We start from the raw sequence: 24,390 nt of genomic DNA, 5'->3' as shown, positions 1-24,390 counted from the left end.
GACAATACACCAAATATCATTCTTTATAGTGGTAGAAAACATGTTATATACTTGTAGGAGTATATAGGTTACTAGATCAAAGTAACACATACCTGGGGTTTCTAACCACCTATCCTACAGGTTTTTAGAACTTACAGTACAACCCCAAAGTTAGAAATTCAAGGTGTCATTCATATTGTTTAGCCATTCTTTATGCAATGGGGGTCAGTCAATTTCCGTTGCTGTACTGGCCTGAAATAAAGCTCTGGATATAGCAGTTTTTGTGTTCTCAACTGCTATCTGGTCATACAGAATACTCAGTATACAGATTGGACAGGGTATATTTTAACTGCTGAATGTTTGGGTTTTTTTTCTGTGGGCATCCAAGAGGAAAATACAATGACTTAGACCAAAGTCTAAAAAAAAAAAGGATAACCAATAGAGGGTAACAGTTTAATGTTAAGATTTGAACTAAATAGAAAACAACATGCTGCTGCTATTATACAATGCAAAATGGTAATAGTTCGGGTACAAGAAGGAGATCTGATAATATATAAATCAATGATATGTCTTCTTTTTTTCAGGCACCACAAGGCAGCCTAAAGAAGGGGAGGTGCCTGGTGTGGATTACAACTTCATTACAGTGGAAGCGTTTATGGAATTAGAGAGAAGTGGAGCACTGCTAGAGAGTGGTACTTATGAAGGTGAACACAATGCATTTATTTTTATTCCATGTAGGCAAAAACAGTTTATGCTGCTTAAAAGGTAACTCCACTTTCTTGGGAAAAAATACAGCAAATTAAACAAAAATGTTGCTACAAGAGCCATGTTCAATTCAATGCAATATAGCAACCTGGAGGCCTTCTGTTGGTATACTGACCCCCCCCCCCCCTCCAAAAATGTAATTTCCTGCTTGTGTTAGGCTCACTGATTTTCCTAAAAGTGTGCACTAAGATACAAGTCAGATTTTAGGTATCCTCTGAAAACAATCATTTATGCTGAGATAATCTCAAAGCTAATCACTTCTAAAGGGATGTTGACACTGCAACTGTCCTTATTACAGCACTGCAAGTGCATTAGCTGATTAATAATGAAAAAGTCACTCTCATTCAAATTCACTCTGCACATAACAAACAGCTATTTCTTCAGAAAAGAAATAGGTAGGACTTTGCAACAAAGTTAGTTAAAACCCCTGCAATATACTGTACATTGATCACCCAGAGGGGATTTTTTTCTCTTAAAAAAAGTGAAGTTACGCTTTGAGTTTGTTATATTTTATATACTTGTGGTGAAAACTTGCCATATTCCTTTGACTTTCTTTTTATTGCTTATATTGGGTAGGATGACCGTTATTTCCATTTCATTTACTTTTTAGGGCACATTTTATTTTGCATTTAATTATCAAACACTAAGGGTTCTTCTTTATCAGTGTTTTCATCCAAGAATCATACAACTTTAATTTTTCTAATTACTGTAAATCTAATGAAAAAACATGTGAGTCTTGGCCAAAAGTTATGCTAATAGTGGATTAAAACATTGATATATATACCCATAAGATTTGAATACTTACATTTATTGTAAGGAGCCCCTCTCTCTTGAGTTTTATTTAATTATGTACTGTACACATGCAATGGAATTATATGTAGACTGGCTATAATTTTACAAGGTAATTCAAAGCCATACAATTAGTACTTCAGTACACCTAACATAAAATACAGTAAAATACACAAAGCAAATACAAAAATATAAAAAAGTATTACCGGTAGTTACCTTGCTTTCAGACTAAACCTCTTGCTTCAAAACGGATTGGATAAAACTCCTGATCTCTTTCTGTTCTGCACACTTTTTTCATAGACTCAAAAAGTAAAGTAGTATTTTCAGAAGAGTTCATCATAGTAGACACCATATTATCTCAGGACAGGTTTACTTTGGATAAATAGGTATTCTCTTTGGAGCTAACAGAAAGTGGGAAAGTTGGTAGCTATTTGACTCACCCTTAACAAAGTCAAAATACATCAACAAAAAGGAATAAAATATTTTAGCTCTCATAAATTTGAAATATTAATAACATTTTATGAAATTATATAAAGCTTTAAAAGTAAGCAATTAAGACTGACTGTTTATTGGCACAAAAGGACTTTCACTTTCATGTATCAATATACATAAGACTGGTGCTATGTATTGTATGCAAAAAGGAACCTGGGCACTGTAGGACAGTGCAATATTTTTTTCATGTAAATTATATTCTATCTACACTATATTGTTTTTTGATAAAGTGATTAATTTTTCACTCTTTATGTAGTTTTTTATGTAAAAAAAGGGTATGGTAGATTTTAATTGGTGAGCATTGAGGTTTACTTTAAGTCCTATGATGTTACACATAGTGATGCCAGTAAACACTTCATAGATAGCAGTTAATGGTGGACCATTTTGATTTTCAAAACCTACTCACCTACTTCTAAAGCATATAGGTGGGCCTTTTTTACTGGTAATCTGATGTATTTTGTATACGTGTGTTTGTATATATATATATATATATATATATATATATATATATATACATATATATATATATATATATATATATACACACACACATACATATTTAGCATCCTGCCAGATAGATGCTAGGATTAGTTCGATCCAAGATTGGCTCGCTGTGTTCGATGGAACTGTGCATGTTTTTGTTAGGCAAATTTAGCTTGCCTCACTGTGACCAGTGTGGCTGCAATTGACTTTCAGGTACATTTAGCTGTGCTCACTGTAACTAGTGCAGCTGATTAATTAGGTCAGTTCAGTGTTCTCAATTGCTTCTAGCCTGATTGCTCCCTCTGCCTTCCAGAGAGCTGTAGAACTCTCTGGAACATAGGTGTGGAGTTATACAGTATTAATATTTATGCAGCCCTGGCCAATCCCTGAAAGCTACTGGTAGTCTGTATAAATTCTCTGAGGCACTGGGCTTCTGGGTCTTTTCCTGCAGAGGATCAGTCCAGCCTGGAGGGATGCTGCCCTCCAGGGCAAAGCTGCCATGTGTTCTTCTTTGGATACTGAAGCTACAGAGAACTGACTGAGGGGCTGTCATCTGAAGATCTAGTCTGGTATTACAAGAAAAAGGTATCACATGGATGTTGGAAGGAGGTGACCAACGTTCCCTTGACATTTGTGAGTACAGACTGCTGTGAGAGATATTAGAGACTTTTAGGCTGCTGCCACCCCTCTTGTGCTAGAGAGTCAGCTGTATGTTTGTCTAAAGGGGGAGTCAGCTGGTGTCGAATTCCGAAATAATTAAAAAAAAAAAATCTTTTCTAAGAATTTTTGTTCAAATTTTGCATTATTAGTGGGTCACAGAAATGGCCGATTTTCGTTTGACCATTGAATTTGAGTGATCGGGCATGATGGAAATTTTCTTTTTTTTCATTTCATGTGATAATAATGTTCTCCCTGTGCCTGTGTGGGTTCCTCCAGGTATTCCGGTTTTCTCTCACACTTCATATACATGCTGCTAGGTTAATTTTCTCCTGTCTAAATTGGTCCTAGTATGTATGGATGTGAGCTAGGGACCTTAGCTTGAAAGCAGGAACTGATGTTTTGACAGTTTTGTCAAACGTTTGGAAATTGTTCTTGTGTTCATTGAGATATTGATTTAAAATCTTACTTTTCAAAAGGGGTGTACTCATTTATGCTAAACACTGTATGTATATATATATATATATATATATATATATATACTGCTCAAAAAAATTAAAGGAACACTCTGAAAATACATCAGATCTCAAAATATCATGCTGGATATCTATACTTATATGGACTGGGTAATGTGTTAGGAACGTAAGGATGCTCCATTGGTTGATGGAAATGAAAATTATCAACTTACAGAGGACTGAATTCAAAGACACCCTGAAAATCAAAGTGAAAAAAATTATACAGCATGCTAGTCCAATTTGCTGAAATGTCATTGCAGCAACTCAAAATGGTACTCAGTAGTTTGTATGGCACCCACGTGTTTGTATGCATGCATGCCTGACATCATCGGGGCATGATCCTTATGAAATGATGGATGTTGTCCTGGGGTATTTCCTCTCAGATCTGGACCAGGGCATCACTGAGTTCCTGGACAGTCTGAGGTGCAATCTGATGGTGTCAGATGGACCGCAACATGCTATCCCAGAGGTGTTCTATTGGATTTAGGTCAGGCGAGCGTGGGGGCCATTGAAAGGTATCAATTCCTCCATCCTCCAGGCACTGCCTGCATACTCTCGCTACATGAGGCCAGGCATTGTCGTGCACCTGGAGGAACTAAGGACCCACTGCACCAGCGTAGGGTCTGACAATGGGTCCAAGGATTTCATCCCAATACCTAATGGCAGTCATGGTGGGAGTCTCCTCCATGCTCTTTAGACACGTATTGATGTGCCGTCCTGGAGGAGTTGGACTGCCTGTGCAAGATCTGTAGGGTCCAGGTATTGCCTGATGCTACCAGGAGTGACACTGACCCTAGCCAAATGCAAAACTACTGAAAACCAGTCAGAAAAGATGTGTAGGGGAAAAAATGTCAGTGACCTCCACCTGTAAAACCTTTCCTGTTGTGGTGGTCGTCTCATTGTTGCCCATCTGGTGCACCTGTTGTTAATTTAAATAAAACTAAAGCAGCTGAAACTGATTAACCCCCTCTGCTACTTAACTGACCAGATCAATGTCCCAGGAGTTTAATTGACTTGATGCTATACTCTGATTAAAAAGTGTTCCTTTAATTTTTTTGAGCAGTGTATATGTGTAAAGCGCTGTGTAAATTGATGGCAGTATATAAGTACCTGTAATAAATAAATAACAAAGTTGGTTAAATTATATTTACAACAGCGGTGTTCAGAGTGGTCCACAAGAGTTCCACTATTTAGGTCAATTTTTTCAAAAGTTGTAGTAAAATAAATAAATAATTCACTATTTAGGTCAATGTCTTCAAAAGTTGTGGTAAAATAAATAAAAACATAGCTAATAAACCCTTTCATCTTGCCAAAATCACTCTGCTCATTCCAGCCTATACAGTATCTGCCTATCTCTCTCGTAGAATAGTGTCTCCCTGCTTTTTTCTGTCTGCAGGAACTTAAAATCAAATATATTCATCCTCTTAGTGAGATACTTTGAGGAAATATTACATGGGTAAAGTGTGGCAACTTCTGTAATTGCAACGGCTAGATTGTGTGATTAAAATAAAGGAAGACCCCCCACTACCACACACACACACACACACCTATTTTAGAAGTCAGTTTTGGAAAGGGCAATAAAAGCCCTACATTGATATATATTTTAATTCTTGGTGACAGATTCCCTCTAAAAAATCTAGTCTTGCAAATTTATGAAAATTAATCTAGGCACTTAGGTTTTAAAGTGACAGTTGGTGGAGAATAAAAAAAAATGAAGGTACATAATTTAGAAATATTAAAGATTTAGCAATACTAAAATAGTATGAATGTTTCAGATTACATGCACCTGAATGCAGAAGCAAAAATGTTTTTGTGTTTAACACACAGCTTGTACAGAATTTGCACTGCTTTTTTCTTGAATAAATATGCACATAACTTTTGAACCTGCAATAGAAAAATAAGTGAACTCTGACTGGCTACTATTAGCAATGCAAATCTTTTCATTCTTACAGGTTTTCAAATTAAAGTTAAAAAACTTGCTGAAACTATTATAGAATTAGCAGTCACACAAACAAGTAACAGCTTTTTTAATAATATTTTTTGCTGAGTAAAATTGGTAGTATGTGTTTAGTAGCCATAACAGCTTTCCCTGTTCTTCTATTAAATGAATACGGTAACTGATCGCGGTACCTGCCCTTTAGCCTTCTGCTGCTACTCTATCTCCCTCTGTTTCTTTATCAACCCAAACAGACTCTCAGCAGGCAGCTATATGAAATGTCTTTGATCAAAGAAATGTTATACTGCTGCCTGCGTACTGTTCAAACATACAGAGTATTATACATTAGTAGGAATAAGTAGAAGGTTACATTTGACACACTTAGTTTGGTATTTGCTAACCATGTGCTAAACCAGCAATGGGCAAACTACGGCCCGCGGGCCGTATACGGCCCGGCGGACCTTTTAATCCGGCCCGCGGAGCTAGGCTCCCGCAAGGCCAGTGGTCGGCAAGCCGCGGCTCTTTACAAATTTAGATGCGGCTCTCCTGTGTGCCGGGCGCCCGCTCCCCTCCCTCCTCTCCTCCTCTCCCCTCCTCTCCTCTCGGATGGCCGCCCCCCCTCTCGGATGGCCGCCCCCCTCCCTCCTCTCGGAAGTCAGGACTCTGCAGCTGTCAGGATGTAGGCGGGGCAGCCAGGATGTAGGCGGGGCAGCGTGACGAACTCCTCTCACAGTCCTCCCTGAAGACCAGAACGGCGCGGGAATACGAGAGGAACGCGCGGACCAAAGGTAAGTGAATTGACACAGGGGGGGGACTTACTATATGGGGGATGAATTACTATATGGGGGACTTACTATATGGGGGACTTACTATATGGGGAATGAATTACTATATGGGGGATGAATTACTATATGGGGGACTTACTATATGGGGGACTTACTATATGGGGAATGAATTACTATATGGGGGACTTACTATATGGGGAATGAATTACTATATGAGGGACTTACTATATGGGGAATGAATTACTATATGGGGGACTTACTATATGGGGAATTAATTACTATATGGAGGACTTACTATATGGGGAATGAATTACTATATGGGGGACTTACTATATGGGGAATGAATTACTATATGGAGGACTTACTATATGGGGAATGAATTACTATATGGGGGACTTACTATATGGGGGATGAATTACTATATGGGGGATGAATTACTATATGGGGGATGAATTACTATATGGGGGATGAATTAATATGGGGGATGAATTACTATGTGGGGGATGAATTACTATGTGGGGGATGAATTACTATATGGGGGATGAATTACTATGGGGGATGAATTACTATAGGGGGGATGAATTACTATGGGGGACGAATTACTATATGGGGGACGAATTACTATATGGGGGACGAATTACTATATGGGGGATGAATTACTATGGGGGATGAATTACTATATGGGGGATGAATTACTATATGGGGGATTAATTACTATGGGGGATTAATTACTATGCTTACTATGGGGGAATATTACTATACTTACTATGGATGACACATACACATCATTCATCTACTCTTGGTCCGGCCCCCGGGTCCAATATATGAACCCATTGCGGCCCTCAAGTCAAAAAGTTTGCCCACCCCTGTGCTAAACCAAGGGAATAAACTCTACACCTACACACCTGGGTAGCTAAACTGGATCTTTATCCTTTCTCTGAGTTCATCCGCTTTTCTATAACCAACTTATATTTAATCATTTTTACTGGTTTATTTACGATTTATTTGTGTTTTTAAATCTGTCTTCTTTGTTGATTACATTTGTGCATTTGACAGATATTTTACTGTAATTTTTGTTGATGCCAGCTGAACTGGAAATAGAGGGTTGATCATTATATGTGTGGCAGATTTGTAGTCATGTTCATTTTGCCATTGAACATTGAGCATGAGCGATTGAATTTCCAATATGCACAGGATAAATGTACTCCAGTATCAAGCAGCTCTATTGCATATTGAAGAAGTTTTACTTGTGTGACTGTGCACACATTGGGAAGCTGCTGCTGTTGGAGGAATTAAAAGGTGGAAGAGGAGCTTGGCAAAGATCAATAGAGACAGATTAAATGCAGTCTTACTGTCTTGTACAGTTGATACATTTTATGCAACAAAGTTATAAAAAGTATTTCCTTAATGAGAAACCAACCTTTTTTTTTTCTATGTCATCAGAAGTGGCCTGTTCCAGGATCTTGTAGCTGGCCCCGAGGTGATGCAGTACCAGATACGTGATGATTTGTCTGGTGCTGTGGGGAAGCCTCTTGTAGCCTCCTGGGATATATGACATTGGTATCCCAGGAGGCTGCAGGAGGAAACTTCACATAATTCTCAGCAAGAATGGGGGCGGGGGCATATTTATTTATTTCAGGTACTTATATAGCGCCGTCAATTTACGCAGCGCTTTACATATATATATATTATACATTCACATCAGTCCCTAACCCTCAAGGGGCGTACAATCTAAGGTCCCTAGCTTACATGCATACATACGCATACTAGGACAATTTAGACAGGATCCAATTCACCTACCAGCATGTCTTTTAAACCATGATAAAAAAAAAAATATTTTAACCACTTGAGCTCCGGAAGGATTTACCCCCTTTATGACCAGTCCATTTTTGCTATTTGGCACTGCTTTACTTTAACTGGCAATTGTGCTGTCATGCAACACTGTACCTAATTGAAATTTATATCATTTGTGTTTTCTTTTGGTGGTTTCACTTTTATTTTTTCTTTATTTTGTGTATTTTTTTATTATATAAACGAAAAAAGAGCAAACATTTTAAAAAAGAAAAAAAAAAACTTTTCTACATTCTGTTATAAAACATTTACAAGAAGAAAAACAAAAAATAATTTCTTCATAAATTTAGGGCAAAATGTATTCTGCTACATGTCTTTGGTAATTGGTTTGTGTGAAAGTTATAGAGTCTATAAACTATAGTGTATATATCTTTGAAAAGTGATCAATCCTGGTGCACTACTAACTGATCCCATTTCTTGGGGTTCTTAAAACATCAGTACAGTACAAATATCCCCCAAATGACCCATTTTTGGAAGTAGAGTCTGAGGTATTTAGTGAGAGGCATGGTGAGTTTTGTTGTTTTTTTTGTCACTTTAATAATAAAAAAAAAAAAAAGACATTAAATAAAGTTAGTTTTTTTTCCACACTTTTTTTTTACCTGCAGTCACCAGTTCAGTACAGTGTCATCATATGACTAGTGAAGTGGTGATCAGGGATATATATATATATATATATATATATATATATATATATATATAATTTTTTTGTCAATTTTTTAAACATTTGTTTTCTTTTTTTTTTTACTTTTTTTTTTAACATACTTTCCTCAGAGTAATTCAGTGTCACCATAGTGACAGTACTACTCTGGGAGGTTATTTTTGTTTGACACTTTGATTTGCTGTTAAAGTGATGATCCCTGTAACAGCAATGTTTTACACTGTCATGAATGGGTTACATTCATGACAGCTGTGATTACTAGTGATCTGTGATTGGCTACAGCTAGTCACATGGTACAGGGTGCGGAATTCATTCATAACAGCTTTGTTAACATAGTGATCATATGATCACATAGCAGTCGACTGTGTCCTGCCAGCTTCCTTCCTCTCCTCTCCCACTGGCAGCTGCTGCAGGCACACAGGGGAATCTCTTCAGAATGGAGAGCATGGGATGATAAGTATATCATATTTATCAGCCCCTTCCTTTCCTGAATGAATACAGTACGCAACAGTTACTGATTGCTCATGTGTCCATTTATCACTGAAGCATAATAAACTATGTATATTATGCTTCATTTTGCTTCCCATTCATTCAATGTCCCATGCAGCTTTGCAAGTGGCTGTGGGGTGCTTGTAGAGTAGCGCTATTCACTTGAATGTGTCTTCCTTGTATGGGGTATAATTTTTGCCATGACTTTGAAGCATAGCATCATGACCGTGGAATTTTAGTGAAAAATCATTTGACATTTTTGGAGGTGGGCTGTCAGGCAGGCTATAAGGGCTCCATGATTACTAACAGCAGCCTTGAGTGTGTAGGCATAGTTGGTGACTGTGTGTCTGACTGATCTAACATTCCTTAAGCATGAGTATCTGCCAGTATATAGATCTGAATGGTAAGCATGGCCAAGCTCCAGCATATTTCAGAAATAATGATGAGTAGACAGGGTTTTCAATTCTGTCCAAGCTTTCCCTGGGAGGGAGGTCACCTTTGCTTTTTTGCTGCTATTGTAAACATTGTAATGATGCACATGGATCATTACAGTGTCATCTATACTCATTCTTTACTTCTCTCCGATTGTTTGTTGTTCCTCCTGTCAAACCTCCCCAGTAACAGATCATGCCTAGTCCACCCAAACTTCTCTCTTAAAATACAAGTCTCTGAGAGGACACTTGTAGTAAATCTGTGGCTGCTTCTCAGCTGCACCATTACAGAGCACTGACGTTGAAGAGCACCAAGTAGAATTTTCACTGAGAGAGAAAAAAACATTTTAAAAGTGACCTACAGTCAGTATTAAAAAATAGCATGTAGTTTCCCACCCTGGAACAACTAGGGCTAAATTCTTATTTATAGCATTCATAGGATTCCTAACCTCAACCCCAATAGCAGCACATCCCTAACTAAGTAAACAAAGGGGAAAACAAAACAAAGAATTGGGACATTTCAGGTGCAAATCATTAAATGTTATATTTTATTAATATTTATTTTGCCCTAAAAGGCAAATAAAATAACTAATGGGTTCAATAAAGTTCATTATTAGAGATAGGTACATTAAGATTCACCCCAAATTATTAAAACAGAGACATCCACATATCATGGCCACAACTTTTGCCTAAAAATACACACCAGAATAAAATCTAGATTTAACATAGGTGAAAAATTAGGCAGCATCCCATAATACAATGTTCAAATTGAGCAAAAAACACTCCTCGACGTGTTCCACAGGATGGTTGCTTTTTCAGGAGGCTCATGGAACAGTGATGCCAGAGTGATCAGAGAAATGGTTTCATGACTTCAACTTGCTCTCAGGCTTATCTGATGTAGAGGTGGGCCAGCCATTCTTCAAGAAGGATACCTTATCCTGGCTCTCTTTTCTGTTGGCGCAATGAATGATAACTGGAGGTGTTTTTTCCCTAAATGCCTATTTAGTCTAGAGGGTAAGGAGCAAGCTGAAATACTTAATTTTTCCTCACATTCTGCCATTCGAAACTCTCCTCTACTCTCAGAACATGAGCGTGTCCCCAACATCCTCACGTACAATGCAGCACTGCTTGTCCTGAATCACACATGACAACATTGCAGATACTGTGGACATACCATTGACAAAGAGTTGTGGCTTCATTAGACCAGTGGTACAGTGGGGTAGAAGCCTGCAGGATTGAAGAAAATTGTATTTCTGCTTATCCCTTACCCCCAAACTAAACAAGCATAAAATCATTGGTTATGCCAGGGACTACAACATAATGTATTTTTTATGACTGAAGTTCAGCTTTTAGGCATTTCTAAGAAAAAATAGGTCACAAATCATAAAATGCAGGAGGACAAAGAAATAAAATGGTGTAGGATTACAATTGAGTCTTTAAAAATGTATATTTCATCCAATTCCAAACTTATTCTCTTAAAAATCCCTTGGTTTATACTTTGTTTTATTCTTCTGGACCTCTGTTTAAATTTTCTGAATCTTACCTCTTCAATTCTACTATGGCACACAAAATCTTTATTTTAATTCATATTGTCCTTTTGTGGAAGTATATGGAAAGCATGTGAACTGGTTAACTAAAGCATTCTGGATTTGTTTTATATAGGAGTTAATTTTATGCTTCACAACAGCAAAAGTTTTTTTTAATAGAAGATAGATCACTGACATATTTCAGTTAATCAAATAGCACAACCTCATAAAGACTGATCGGTTGTGTCTATTCCAGGACTGCCCTAGCTCTAGTGCATTTGGAAGGGATCTTTTTGGATGAACAAATATATTTTGTATTTTTTTGCATATTCTGAAATTTTTATATATGAATGAATCTGGCTCCGCCAACCCTGTACCCCTGTGCTTTGTTTACAGAAATATGGAGAGGGTCAATCCAGCTACTTTAAAAAAAGCTGGGTGTATGTCAGGTGGTGACACCACAAATAACAGGATACAAATACTGTAGCCAATTACTCTGAGAAGAATGCAAGGAACGTTTTACTTCAAAGTTTGCTTAAAGAATGGCAATGGCAATATATAAACACAAATATCCCTTTTATCAAGATGCAGATGTGATGTTATCTTATACTGGGTATATTGTCCATCACACTTGGACCTTGACAAAGGCTCTCCCATCCCCCACTTTCCAGAATGAAAAAAGGAATACCCTCCTGGTATGGAATCCCCACTTAGATTCTGATGGTGGCTTAGTGAGTGCTTTACTGATGTCCATTCATTCCTAGCATTTGGAAAGATCAAACCCTTTACATGTTTTCAAGAAACACATTCTGCCCCAACACAGAATTTTATCAAGATATGCAACTCATTTTATTTCCTCATGTTAGCAGGTGTCACTTGAACCCCCATTTCCTGGATCTCATTACATTGATACTTGTTACAATGCACTCTCCTACAATGTGCCCTAAAACACAATATATGCTCCATTGGGAGGAGGATCTTGGCAAGTCCCTTTTTGATAAAGACTGGGGAGCTATATGAGAGGTTACAGCAAAAACCTTCTGCAACATACTGGATATAGAAATTATCAGCCACTTCTATGGACACCTATGAGAGTTTACAGAAAATATGGACACCCTGAATCCTCTATACCCAACCAAACCCAGACACCCTAAATTCTTAATTACTGGGTACTCCCCAGAGACACATGGGGGGGAGGGAATCCCCTATCCCTAACTTCCATTTCCCTTCCCTTTCCTCTCCATCGCTCCATTCCCTCTCCTTCCATGCCCCTCCTGGCCCTTCCTGTCTCTCATCCTTATCCCTTATCTCTCTTTTCTTTCTTTCTTCATCTTTAATCTAATCTAACCACGCTGGCCAATTATTATTTACAGCTCCAAAAGCATTGCTTTTCCTATTAAGCTGGTTTTCTCTACGGTAAGTACTATTTTGCCTTGGTCAACCATCAATCTCCTAATGTCTTTTCATTGTTGATTTAATTAGCCTACGTAAGTTTTCTGTTATGTAATCCAACAGATCTACCCTCTACTTAAGCTATATGTGGCACTTGTCAACAGTTCTTGTAGTTTATTCTGTAACGGTTCGATATTGGGATGTTCCCCTACTTATTGTATTCTTTGAAATGTTCAATAAAATCGACTGAACAAAAAAAAAGGGATACCTCATACCCCAAAGTATGTAAGCAAAGGACACACCACTGCTGCTCCCCCAGTTACGGAGATCAAGAAGAATGATAATGTAAATACATTTTTGGTTAAATCTATAAGTGATTTTTTACCACTGTCGTATAAAGAGTATCTCTGTATCATTGAGATGTCAGTCCTGTTGCTGTTTTCTATGCAAATTGCAAAGTAAAACTCTCTTCATATACTTTTTAGAATGATGGCCATTTGTCTTATGTTTACAGCAAGGCACAGCATGCAGTGGCCTCTCAGCTGAATGAGGTCTTTGCTTCGGCTTGTACTTTAATGGTCTCTGTGATTTTGTGTATAGATACAATTTGTTATTGCTAAAAAAAAAACCTCTCTAAAGCCTTGCTCTTTCCAAACTCACTATACTTTTAAGCTCAGTAAGAAATCTTGTTATGCCAGTATTTGACATTTGGTGTGGCAAAACTGATATCTTTGACACATACTGATTTCCCCAGGATTGAAGTGGCTCTAAAAAGCTAGCAGCACTTGTATCATGGGGTCTACTAAGCGAAGACTGTATTCATAGTGTTACACATGTCTAAGCCTTCTTCATCTATGCTGTGCAGCAAAATGACTATTTTCTAGTCCTCTGGGTATTTACAAGCACCCATTGCTGTCAAAAATATGGTAAATGATATAGCACCATATACTTTGTAACACCTCACTACTGGTGTGACAGGTTGTTCAGAGCTGTGAAATCTTGATAGCCCTGGCAGAGAAGACACAGACTGTGGTTTGAAGATAACTACTCAACTAAAGACTTTACAGCCCAACTGTGTGTATGAGATCATATAATAGACAACTAAGTAGCTCATGCAAACCAAACCAAAAAAAATGTAATTTTTACAAACCATGTATCCAAGAGCTACCTGAATCTGAACATAAATAGCACACTTTGAGTATGCCCCTATCTCATAAGAGTTAATAAAATCTTAAATGGGCACTGTTGGCATGTGTGCCTGCCTAACCTCTTCATATGAAACAAAAGATCTACATGTCAGGAGCATATCTACAGGGGTCGCAGTTGTGTCCCAGCCCCATGCTGCAGGGGGTCTGTGTGGCCCCTCTGTATCCGCCTGGATATGAGGAACGTCAGGAGAGGCTTCATATAGACAAACCGCTCTGTCCATTTTCCTCCTGCAGTTGCTGAATGGCAGCTTCTCCTGCTCTCCCTCCTGCAGGAGGAACATGGAGAGATTGGAGAGATTGTTCCACTGTATGCAGCCGCCCCTGCTGCTCCTCTTCTCCAGCTTCTCTCTGCTGCCCTTCTGTGCTCTCTGGCCCCCCATTCTCTCCTCCCCCATGTGTTCCTCGACCCCCTGCTCTTTGGCTTCCATGCTCTCAGATCCCCATGCTCTTTCCCGCCCCTCCCCCGCAGCTCTGATGGGTTCCCCCCTCTCCCTCTGGCTGTTGTGGGAGAACTGTCAGGATGGAGAGCAGGGAAGGGGAGGTAAATGTATCATTTTAGGCCCTTTCCTTTGTCTGAATGGACAGTCAGTGAGCAGTACCAATCACTGACTCTGCATTTACTATGCTTCAGTTTATGAATGGACAGATTGCTCTGTATAAAGCTATTCCTGTCCATACATTCTGTGCTGCTGAAGATGCAGAGAAGGAGATTGAGGGTTGTGTCCTCAATCTCCTTTCTCTCTCCCAGACGTGGAACATAAGAGGTCTGTTTAAACCCCTGATGTTTCACAAAAACCCCTCAATGGGGCTCCTAAAAAAAATTACAAAATTGATGTTGTAGAAAAAAAAAAATAATAATAATATTGTAAAAACAAGCAAAACTAAAAAAACTGTTGACACCAGTGGCGGAACTACCACAGTCACAAAAGTCGTGCTTGTGACCGGTCCCAGGCATTCTGCCACCAGGCTCAGAGGAAAGGTCCTCACTGGGGGTCAAGGAGGCCTTTCATGGTTTCTTGCATCGGGGCCCTGAAGGTTCTAGTTACACAACTGCTACATGTGTGTGGACACTGCACAAGCGTGTTGCCATCAAAGCAAGATATTTTTGAATTTCTGCTTACAAGTTTTTTGTTAATACAGTATGTGTTTTTTTGTCTGCATGTACATGAACTTAAAGTAGTTGTGAAGGCAACCTAAAATAAAAGAGGTTTATACTTACGTGCCCTGTGCAATGCACAGAGTTGCCCATTACCAATTTTTCTGGGATCCTCCGCTGGTGCTGTCCGCTTCTCATCTTCTCTATGTGCTACTTGCTATGGGGGAAGATGTGCAGTCTCGCTCCTGAGCTGAGCTGTGGGGGGAGGGGGGTGCAGGATCAGCTACTGGAAGGTTTTTACCCTAATGCATACAATGCATTAAGATAAAAATCCTTTATCTTTAGAAACAAATTAATCTTTATAGCAATATGAATCACTGAATTCAACTGTATAATGCTCTAGTTAAGGTAATATTTCTACTATCCAAACAGATAATGCATATTTTAAATGCAACACTTAATCTAAGCATATTTGTTTAAGCATTTACTAGTATGCAAGGACTGACGAACATTAGAATTTATCATATGCAGTGAAGAACAATGTTCTACTATTTCTTTCACACCTTCTTTTAATGAACTGCACAGTAATTGTTATTTCTAACTATATCAGTAATTTATTCTCTCTATTGCCTTAGTAAACAAACCAATAATTCATTTTATATTCTCTCGCTCCTTGAATGCCTTATTATTTGAATGAATGGGAATAAGTCATACTTGAAAGGTTCCGGCTTTGATATTGTAAGCTTATGTCTTATGTCAGACAGCTGGAAAATTTATGTTAAATTGAATTCCTTGAGGCAGAATGCTATAAAAATAGTATCCTTTGTAAAAACATTTTTACCATTTTCCTTCTACATGTTTACAGAATTTGTATTCACCTATATGTTCCAGTGTAGAAAGAGTACAACTGCCAAAATTTTACAGAAGACCCTAAAAGTCGGCATTCCTATATAAAAGGTCTGTGATCAAATGTAGAGAAAGAAACCAATAGGTGGTTGTCTATGCCAGTCTAATCCACCACACTACCTTTGCGGTATCTGATTGCTTTTCAACCTGTAGCAGCAGTATCAAGTTAGGTAAATATCTTCTTTAAAATATGGAATGGAACACATGCTGGCCTACAGAAACAGGATCACCATGCTTTCTGTGCTTCTGCCACTGGTTGCTGATACTAGAATTATTTTAATTTCCTACAAGGCAGTTTTGCACTGAAATACTGAAGCCTGCCTACACGGGAGGGAGAGAGGAGAGTGCCAGTAGCAGTACATACTGTAAATAATAATTATGTTTGCAATTGTACTAAGTCCAGACAACAATTAAGCTGGTATGAATAGGCCCTAAGACATATTTGATGATCAGAGGCAAGTTATAGGGCAGCACAGTGACTAAGTGGTTAGCACTTTCACCTAGCAGCACTAAGGTCATTTCCCAACATTGGCACTACCTATCTGGAGTTTGCATGTTCGCCCTGTGCCTGTGTGGATTTTGTCTGGTTACTCTGGTTTCCTCCAACACTCCTAACATGTGCTGGTAGATTAATTGGTTCCTATCTAAATTTGCCATAATCTGTATGAATGTGGGTTAGGAACCTTAGATTGTAAGCTCCTTGAGGGTTATGGACTGATGTGAATGTACAATATACTGTGTGTGTATATGTGTATATATATATATATATATATATATATACATACATACACACATACACACACACACACTACTCAAAAAAACTAAAGGAACACTTTTTGTATTTCAATGATTTTTATTAGTTTATAAACATTTAAAAAAAACAGGAGCAACAAGACACACCCACGCAGAGGCCATCAATTGCACATAAAAAAAATAAAAAAAACAGTGCTCTAACACCAACAGGGCAAAAGGTGCCCCCATGCAGGTTCTATCAATGGCTCATAATTGACAAAAACATTGGTATATCATCGACAGTAACTCAAACCAAAGGCAGCTATCCACCGCCACGCCAAAAACAAACAGAAATAGAAAAGGAAGGAGGAGTACAAAAGGAAAAAGATGACAAGACCATGAGCTAGGGTCCGCGAACGCCAATACCGAGCAACATCACAACCCTAGACTAGCTGGGAGGAGCGTGGGAAGGGCATATTGGAACCACATCTCCCATATTTTCAAAACTTTCCATTGGGAGTCATTACAAATACTTGCAATCTGTTCATTAAGCATCATAGTGGTCATATGGTCCCGCATTCCCTGACAAGAGACAAACAAATAGGAAGCCAACTTCTGCTGGTGAGCCAAGAGGCCCAGTATGGGACAATGAAGCAAAGTGTACTGAACATCCCGGCGTATGGGGAGATGGAACAAAGTAAAAAGGAGGACAAACACATGAGACCAAAAACCAATCAGTCTTGGGCATGACCACCAGATATGCGATACACCACCATGATGGCCACAACCTCGAAAGTATCGATTACTGCAGGCAGGGTTTGCCTGGGCCAAACGAGCCGGAACCCAATACCAACTAAACAATACTTTGTATGCCGCCTCCAGCGTGGTCGTATTAAATGAACATTTAGCTATAAACGACCAGGCCCTAGTCCAGTCCTCCAGATCCATGACTGCCCCCAGGTTGCGTTCCCATTGAGCGACATATGAGAAAGAAGTATGCGTCGAGCTTCTGTTCAAAGCTGCATAAGCAGGGAAATAAGGCCCGGGGTGCATGAATGCTGTTGGCAAAGCTGTTCAAAGGCAGATTTCTGATACAGAAAAGTGGAAGTGACTCGCAGTTAGGTCAGCCAATGCGGCAATTGAAGGTAACGAAAAAATTCCGCCATAGGGACATCCCGTGACTCCCGAAAAGAACCGATAAGTCAAAAAGTGGTGCACCTGTGAAAAACTATTGGTCACTCACCAAGAAAACGCCCTTGGTTGATCTAAACCTGGTGGGAAAAGAGGGTAGTTAACAATTGGGAGCAAAAGTAGGAAAGGTGACATCAGGCCACTGGAGTAGCGTACCGAGTTCCACACTTGTAGGCCATGGAGCAAAATTGGACTAAGTGTCAGAGGGTGTAGGGCAGGGGGAAGCCATAGAAGCGTTGATGTCACAATAGGGGCACAATTAGGTAGTTCCAGCAGGACCCAGAGAGTAGCATCAGAGGAAGCGTGCAACATAGACAGTGGAGCAATCTGGCTCGCCTGCTAATACTTAGTTACATTAGGCACCCCAAGACCACCATAGAGTCTATGAACAAAAAGCTTATTTCTGTAGACTCTGGGGCGCTTATTGGCCCAGATAAAATGCATAATCTTCACCTGAACCAACTGAAAGAAATGGGGAGGAACCCAAAAGGAACACTTTTTAATCAGAGTATAGCATCAAGTCAATTAAACTCCTGGGATATTGATATCTGGTCAGTTAAGTAGCAGAGAGGGTTGTTAATCAGTGTCAGGGAAGAAGAATGTTGAAGCTGCACACACGTGCACGAACTGATGTGCACAGGCGGGATATTTAAACCCCTGCTACAAACAGAATGGTGCCTTCTGGTCTACTACTTCCTGTTTCCTGTATCCTGACTCCTGTGATCCACTTGCTTGAATGACAACGATTGAACTCCACCTGCACTGACCCGGCTCCCTCTTTGACTATCCGCTTTCCTGCTCCTCTGTACCTGATCTGTCCGATCGATCCTGACCCGGCCTGCCTGATGATTCTACACTGCCTGTGACTATCCTTGGCTACCAGCTAACACAGTCATCCGCATCGCAGCTACACCTCTCTGCTGCACCTTCTCACCTGCATCCTGCTACCTGCATCCTGGCATTACAGGTCTTCACCTGCCAGCTGTCACCGCAGACCCGTCAGGCACTCGTGCCCCTCCCAGCTCGTTATTTCCTGTCTACCCTATCAGGGGTCCCGAACGGGAGTGGTAAGAGGATACCCTCTCTCCACATCAGGCTCCAAAACCAGGTACGTTACAGTACCAGAAGGCCTTGCTGAATCCCTCAAGGATTACCTGGCCCACGTAGGAGTACCCGATACTTTGGAGGAGCTCATACTCTATACAAATTGACCATCATCTTAGGGAGCGTAGATTAGAGAGATCCACTGGGCTGTCGCCCCTTATGGATGCTACCTAGGGCTCCACCGTCAACCAACATGGCGCCTACCAGCACTGCTACACCTGAAACCTGGTGTAGCAGAGCTGGAACCTGAACCCATGCAAATAGGTCTATTACGAACCTCTCTGACACCTGAAGAACGCCAGCGTCAACGCCAGAACAATTTATGCTGCTATTGCGGAGAAGCTGGGCATTATGTACGGAACTGCCCCGCCAAGATGCCTAAGTTACCAAATGACTTACCTGCCAGTCCACCTCCCGCTCCCATCAACCATGCTCACATTTCCATTCCTATCTCCTTTCAGCTTTCAGAAAGAGCTCTTCCAGTGTCCGCTATCCTTAATTCCGGAGCCTGCAGCTGTTTTATCGATGTAAACTTCACCCAGCGACACCAGATACCGTTACGAGCTAAAGCGCAGAAACTTACCGTATTCCTGCTCGATGGATTCAACATCAAATCTGAAGCTGTTACCCAGGAAACAATTCCTCTACCGGTCATGATACCATCCTCGGGCCACAAGGAACTATTATGTCTAGATGTCATTGCCTCCCCAATATTTCCAGTTATCCTGGGAATTCCCTGGTTACAGGCACATAACCCTAACATCAGTTGGGTATCTGGTGAAGTAAAGTTCCTGTCCACCTACTGTCATGAGCACTGCCTGCCCCAACCCTTGACTTTATCCAGACCCCTCCTACGTATTGGCACAGAATCTGAGGTACATTAAATAGTCCCAGCGGCCTATTATAGTTTCCTGGATGTTTTTAGTAAACGTGGTGCTGACTCCTTGCCACCACACAGACCATACAACTGCCCAATCGAGTTACTGCCTGGGGCTGGAATTCCCTTCGGTCGGCTTTTCCCTTTGTCAGAGCGGGAATTAGGAGCACTAAAGGAATACCTCAATGACAGCCTGAGAAAGGGATTTATCCGCCCATCTACCTCCCCGGCGGGAGCTGGCATCCTCTTTGTAGAGAAGAAGGATCATTCTCTTTGTCCGTGTGGACTACCGTGAGCTAAACAATATCACCATCAAGAACCGTTACCCCCTACCATTGGTTCCAGAACTATTTCAAAGGCTGAGATCTGCCACCCTGTTCACTAAGCTGGATCTAACGGGAGCTTATAACCTGGTACGTATCCGAGAGGGGGACAAATGGAACACTGCCTTTCGCACCAGATTTGGGCATTTTGAATACCTAGTAATGCCCTTTGGCCTATGCAATGCCCCAGCAATGTTCCAGCATTTTGTAAATAACATTTTCAGAGACTTCCTAGACATTTTCGTTATAGTGTACCTTGATGACATTTTAATTTTCTCTGCTTCCCTTGAACTCCACCGAGACCACGTACAGAGAGTCCTCAGCCGCCCAAGACTTCATGGTCTTTACGCCAAGCCCAAGAAGTGTGAATTTGAACGCCAAAGCATCCAATTCCTTGGATTAATCATTTCCACAGAGGGGTTCAGGATGGATCCTTTGAAGGATTCTGCCATCTTGGAGTGGCCTGCACCAGCAGACAAAAAGGGAGTACAACGTTTCATTGGATTCGCAAATTTCTATAGGAGATTCATCAAGGGCTTCTCAGCCATCATAGCTCCTATTAACCAGTTAACCAAGCAGGGCATCCGATTCCATTGGACAACCGAAGCTCAAACAGATTTCGACTCCCTGAAGGAATTATTCACCTCAGCGCCCATCCTGAGTCATCCAGATCCAACACTCCCCTTTGTTGGTGGAGGTTGGTGCATCAGAAAATGCAGTGGGAGCAGTCCTATCACAGTAGCAGGGCCTAAAACTTCTGCTACACCCAGTAGCATTCTTTTCACGCAAACTGCCTCCCCTAGAGAGGAATTATGATGTGGGAGATAGGCACCTGCTGGTAATCAAATCGGCTTTGGAGGAGTGGAGGTATCTCTTGGAAGGAGCAGCACACCCCATCCTAATCTATAGAGATCACAAGAACCTAGAATACCTGAAGACGGCTAAGCATTTTTAAAACCCCGGCAAGCAAGGTGGGCACTCTTCTTCTCACGTTTCACTTTTCATATTACTGTGGGAACTCGCTTCAAAGTGGTAGAGCTTTTCATTTAAAGCACACAGCGACTCACTTCTTTAAGGGCCTTTTTGCCCAATTTTATTTAAACAAATGTCCCAGAACATAAAACTTCCCACGCAGGGGTATCCACCATCAAACAAAACAATGATTCAGCCTCCTGGCTTACACTCAGCTTGATGTCTGCCTCCTGCAGACTTCTTCAGGAATTATGGCTCTTGCGCACAGCTGGCCACTAGCACACAGCTAGTCTCTAGCAGCCCCTTGCTGCTTTTGGCTTCCACCTCTCCTAGGTGAAGCCCACCTGACTTCCAGGCAGTGACCTCCTGTCTTCCAAGTGGAGCCCTCCTGACTCCTATCTGCCGGGGTGGAGCCCAGAACCCTGGTCCTGACTTTATCTAAAGGCCTGCTCACACCTGTGCAATCAGCCTCCTGGCCATTCCAAAAACCTGGCCCCAGGATTGGAGATTTCATCCCTCCCAAATCGCTTCGAAATCTCCAGGCTCCAGATCCCAAAATGGACCTTACAAACAAAGGAGGAAAGTGAAAAGCCACTTTCCTCCATATCAAACCTTTACCCTGGAGCCCCTCAACCTGCCTTGTTGAGAATCCAGGGTGACAGATCGCCACACTGTCACATTACCTACAGGCCAGGATCCAAGAATGTTAAACCTAATGCCTTGTCCCAGATGTCCTAAGGATCTCCCCATTCTTGACACGGTGCTCTCAGCAGGAAACTTCTGTCTAATACAAACAGAACTGTTGGCACAAGTCCAGCAAGCATCAATGGGGGCTCCCTCAGCTCCAGGAGTAACCCTATTGGCTAAAGAAGGCTTATTGTGGTCAGGAGACAATATTTTTGCACCAGAATGTGTACGGCTGGAGATCTTAGGGCTATGTCATGATCATCCCCTGGCAGGATACTTTAGAGTCCACAAGACTCTAGACCTAATACAACGCCACTTCTGGTGGCCTGAATGAGAGAAGGACTACAAAGCGTACGTAAACTCATGTCCTACATGCATACGAAACAAGAGCAATCTGATGTGTTTTTAAAGTGTTCCTTTAATTTGTTTGAGCAGTATATATATATATATATATATATATATATAATCACTGTGTGAATTGATGGCACTATATAAGTACCTGTAATAATATTACGTTATAATCCAAAACACCAGAACTCAAGACACCAGTATTGCACTGCTCATATACAATGCAAAATAATAATGACAGTAACACAAAGAATTCATTCAAACTCCATCCAAAATTGACGTGTGATTTCCTACTAATTATAGTGATAAATATAAATAATAAAAATATAACTAAAGTTGTATTGTTTGTATTTATTAATATAATTAGTGGGAAATCACACTTCACACTTCAGTTATGGATGGAGTTTGAAAGAATTCTTTGTGTTACTATCATTATTGTTTTGCATTGTATGTGAACAGCCTAATACTGGTATCTTGGGTATTTAGTTTTTAGATGTGGGAATGCATTGGGTGATTGCTGCAGCTCTGGTTTTTTTACATTTATATAGTTTGGGAGTAGTGTATTTGTGTTTGGCAGCGCACAGAGAGGTTTCTTTTTACTCCAAGGTGGTATGGCCTTTAGGCTACATCTAGGTAAATATTTGTGGGAATGATGGAGACAGTTGTGTTTTAATTTACATACTGCAAACCCCTCTAACACAGCAGGTACACCACAGAGGACAAAATTTCCTCATAATTAAGTGGCTAAACACAATGGAAAATGAACATTGTTTTCAAATACATACAAAATTAGATGAGAGCTATGTTATTATAACATCAAAGACAATTAAATTGCACAAGACATGTATTGTATTCGAGACTTAATACACATCTACATTATATGGACAAAACAGTTAAAAATAAGCCAATCTGTTGGCAGTTTGTTCAGTGAAGCATCATCATGAAACATCACGTCAGAATAGCATGATTTTGAGAACTTACTTTTCATTTTACATACTGATTACCAACTTAAAAGCACGCAAGAGACACCTGCGGTGAAACGCAGTCTAATTTGGTCAGCACGAGTGTGTTAATCATAATTATATCAATGCTTCAGAGTGGTTGTCCTGAATGACTGAAGGAATATCTGTGAGGAAACCAGAAATACTAAGCCATCATCTATCAAGTAGATGACACCATAAGCTTATTTTTAGTTTCCCTGCAGGTTTAAATAATAAAAAGAAAAAAATATATATACAGAATCTTATACCCACAGTTGATCCAGAGGAAGGCAAAAAAACACCCAAAAAACAGCAAAGCACGATCCAATTCCTTCCTAATTCCCCAAGTGGCAAATGGATATCCCCTGGATCAACTTTACCTATAAATGTTAGTATGCAGTTATGTGCATTTAGGAAAGAATCCAGACCTTTTTTAACCACTTCACAACCATGCTATAGCCGGAAGACAGATACAGCATGATTGTCCAGTTCTGGGACGGCGTCATATGACGTCCTCCTAGAACACGCCCCCTCCCGCCTGCCCCCAGTGGTGCGCACCCAATGCTGTCCATGATCACTGTGTCCTACGGACACAGCTGATCACATGATGAGGTCACAACATGAGGAGAGTACTGCCGATAACTGGCAAATGTCACAGAGGACATGTGCACTGATCATCAGGGCACTGATGATCAGTGCCCAGCAGTGCCGCCCACCAGTGCCCAACAGTGCCACCCAGCAGTGCCACCCAGCAGTGCCACCCAGCAGTGCCAAGCAGTGCTGCCCATCAATGCCACCAGTCAGTGCTGTTAGTCAGTGCAACCAGTCAGTGCTGCACATCAGTGCAACCAGTCAGTGCTGCACATCAGTGTTGCCCATCGGTGCCCATCAGTGCCACCTATCAGTGCTCATCATTGCTGCATATCAGGTCAGCATCATTAGTGCCTCCTCATCAATGCCCATCAGTGGTGCCTCATCAGTGCCACTTCATCAGTGCAGCCTATCAGTGCCCATCAGTGCTACCTATCCGAGCCATCTCATCAGTGCTAATCAGTGCTGCCTATCAGTGCAGCCTCATCAACGCACATCAGTGAAAGAGAAAAATTACTTGCTTGCAAAATTGTATAATAGAAACAAAGAAAAACTTTTTTTTCAAATGTTTTGCTCTTTTTTTGTTTATTGTGCAAAAAATAAAAATCCCAGTGGCGAATAAATACC

General features: G+C 40.5%; 1 protein-coding gene across 10 annotated transcripts in view; it reads left to right on the top strand.

Moving 5' to 3' along the window:
• MAGI2 (membrane associated guanylate kinase, WW and PDZ domain containing 2) overlaps positions 1-24,390 on the top strand; it is a 1,033,722-nt gene that overhangs the window by 603,282 nt on the left and 406,050 nt on the right. For all 10 annotated transcript variants that reach the window (XR_016314026.1, XM_089685799.1, XM_089685771.1 and 7 more), the window contains one exon: positions 564-683. Coding sequence is in view for 9 of the 10 variants with exons in the window: in XM_089685799.1 (XP_089541925.1) it covers positions 564-683 (120 nt within the window). In the remaining variant the exon portion in view is untranslated. The remainder of the gene's footprint in view (positions 1-563; positions 684-24,390) is intronic.

This window comes from Staurois parvus, unplaced genomic scaffold, assembly GCF_062004578.1.
Source record: "Staurois parvus isolate SC_StPar_1 unplaced genomic scaffold, SC_StPar_1.0 ptg000019l, whole genome shotgun sequence".
In the NCBI taxonomy this organism is placed as follows: domain Eukaryota; kingdom Metazoa; phylum Chordata; class Amphibia; order Anura; family Ranidae; genus Staurois; species Staurois parvus.
Note: the sequence above shows the minus strand (reverse complement) of the source record. Positions and strands in the feature narration are given on the sequence as shown.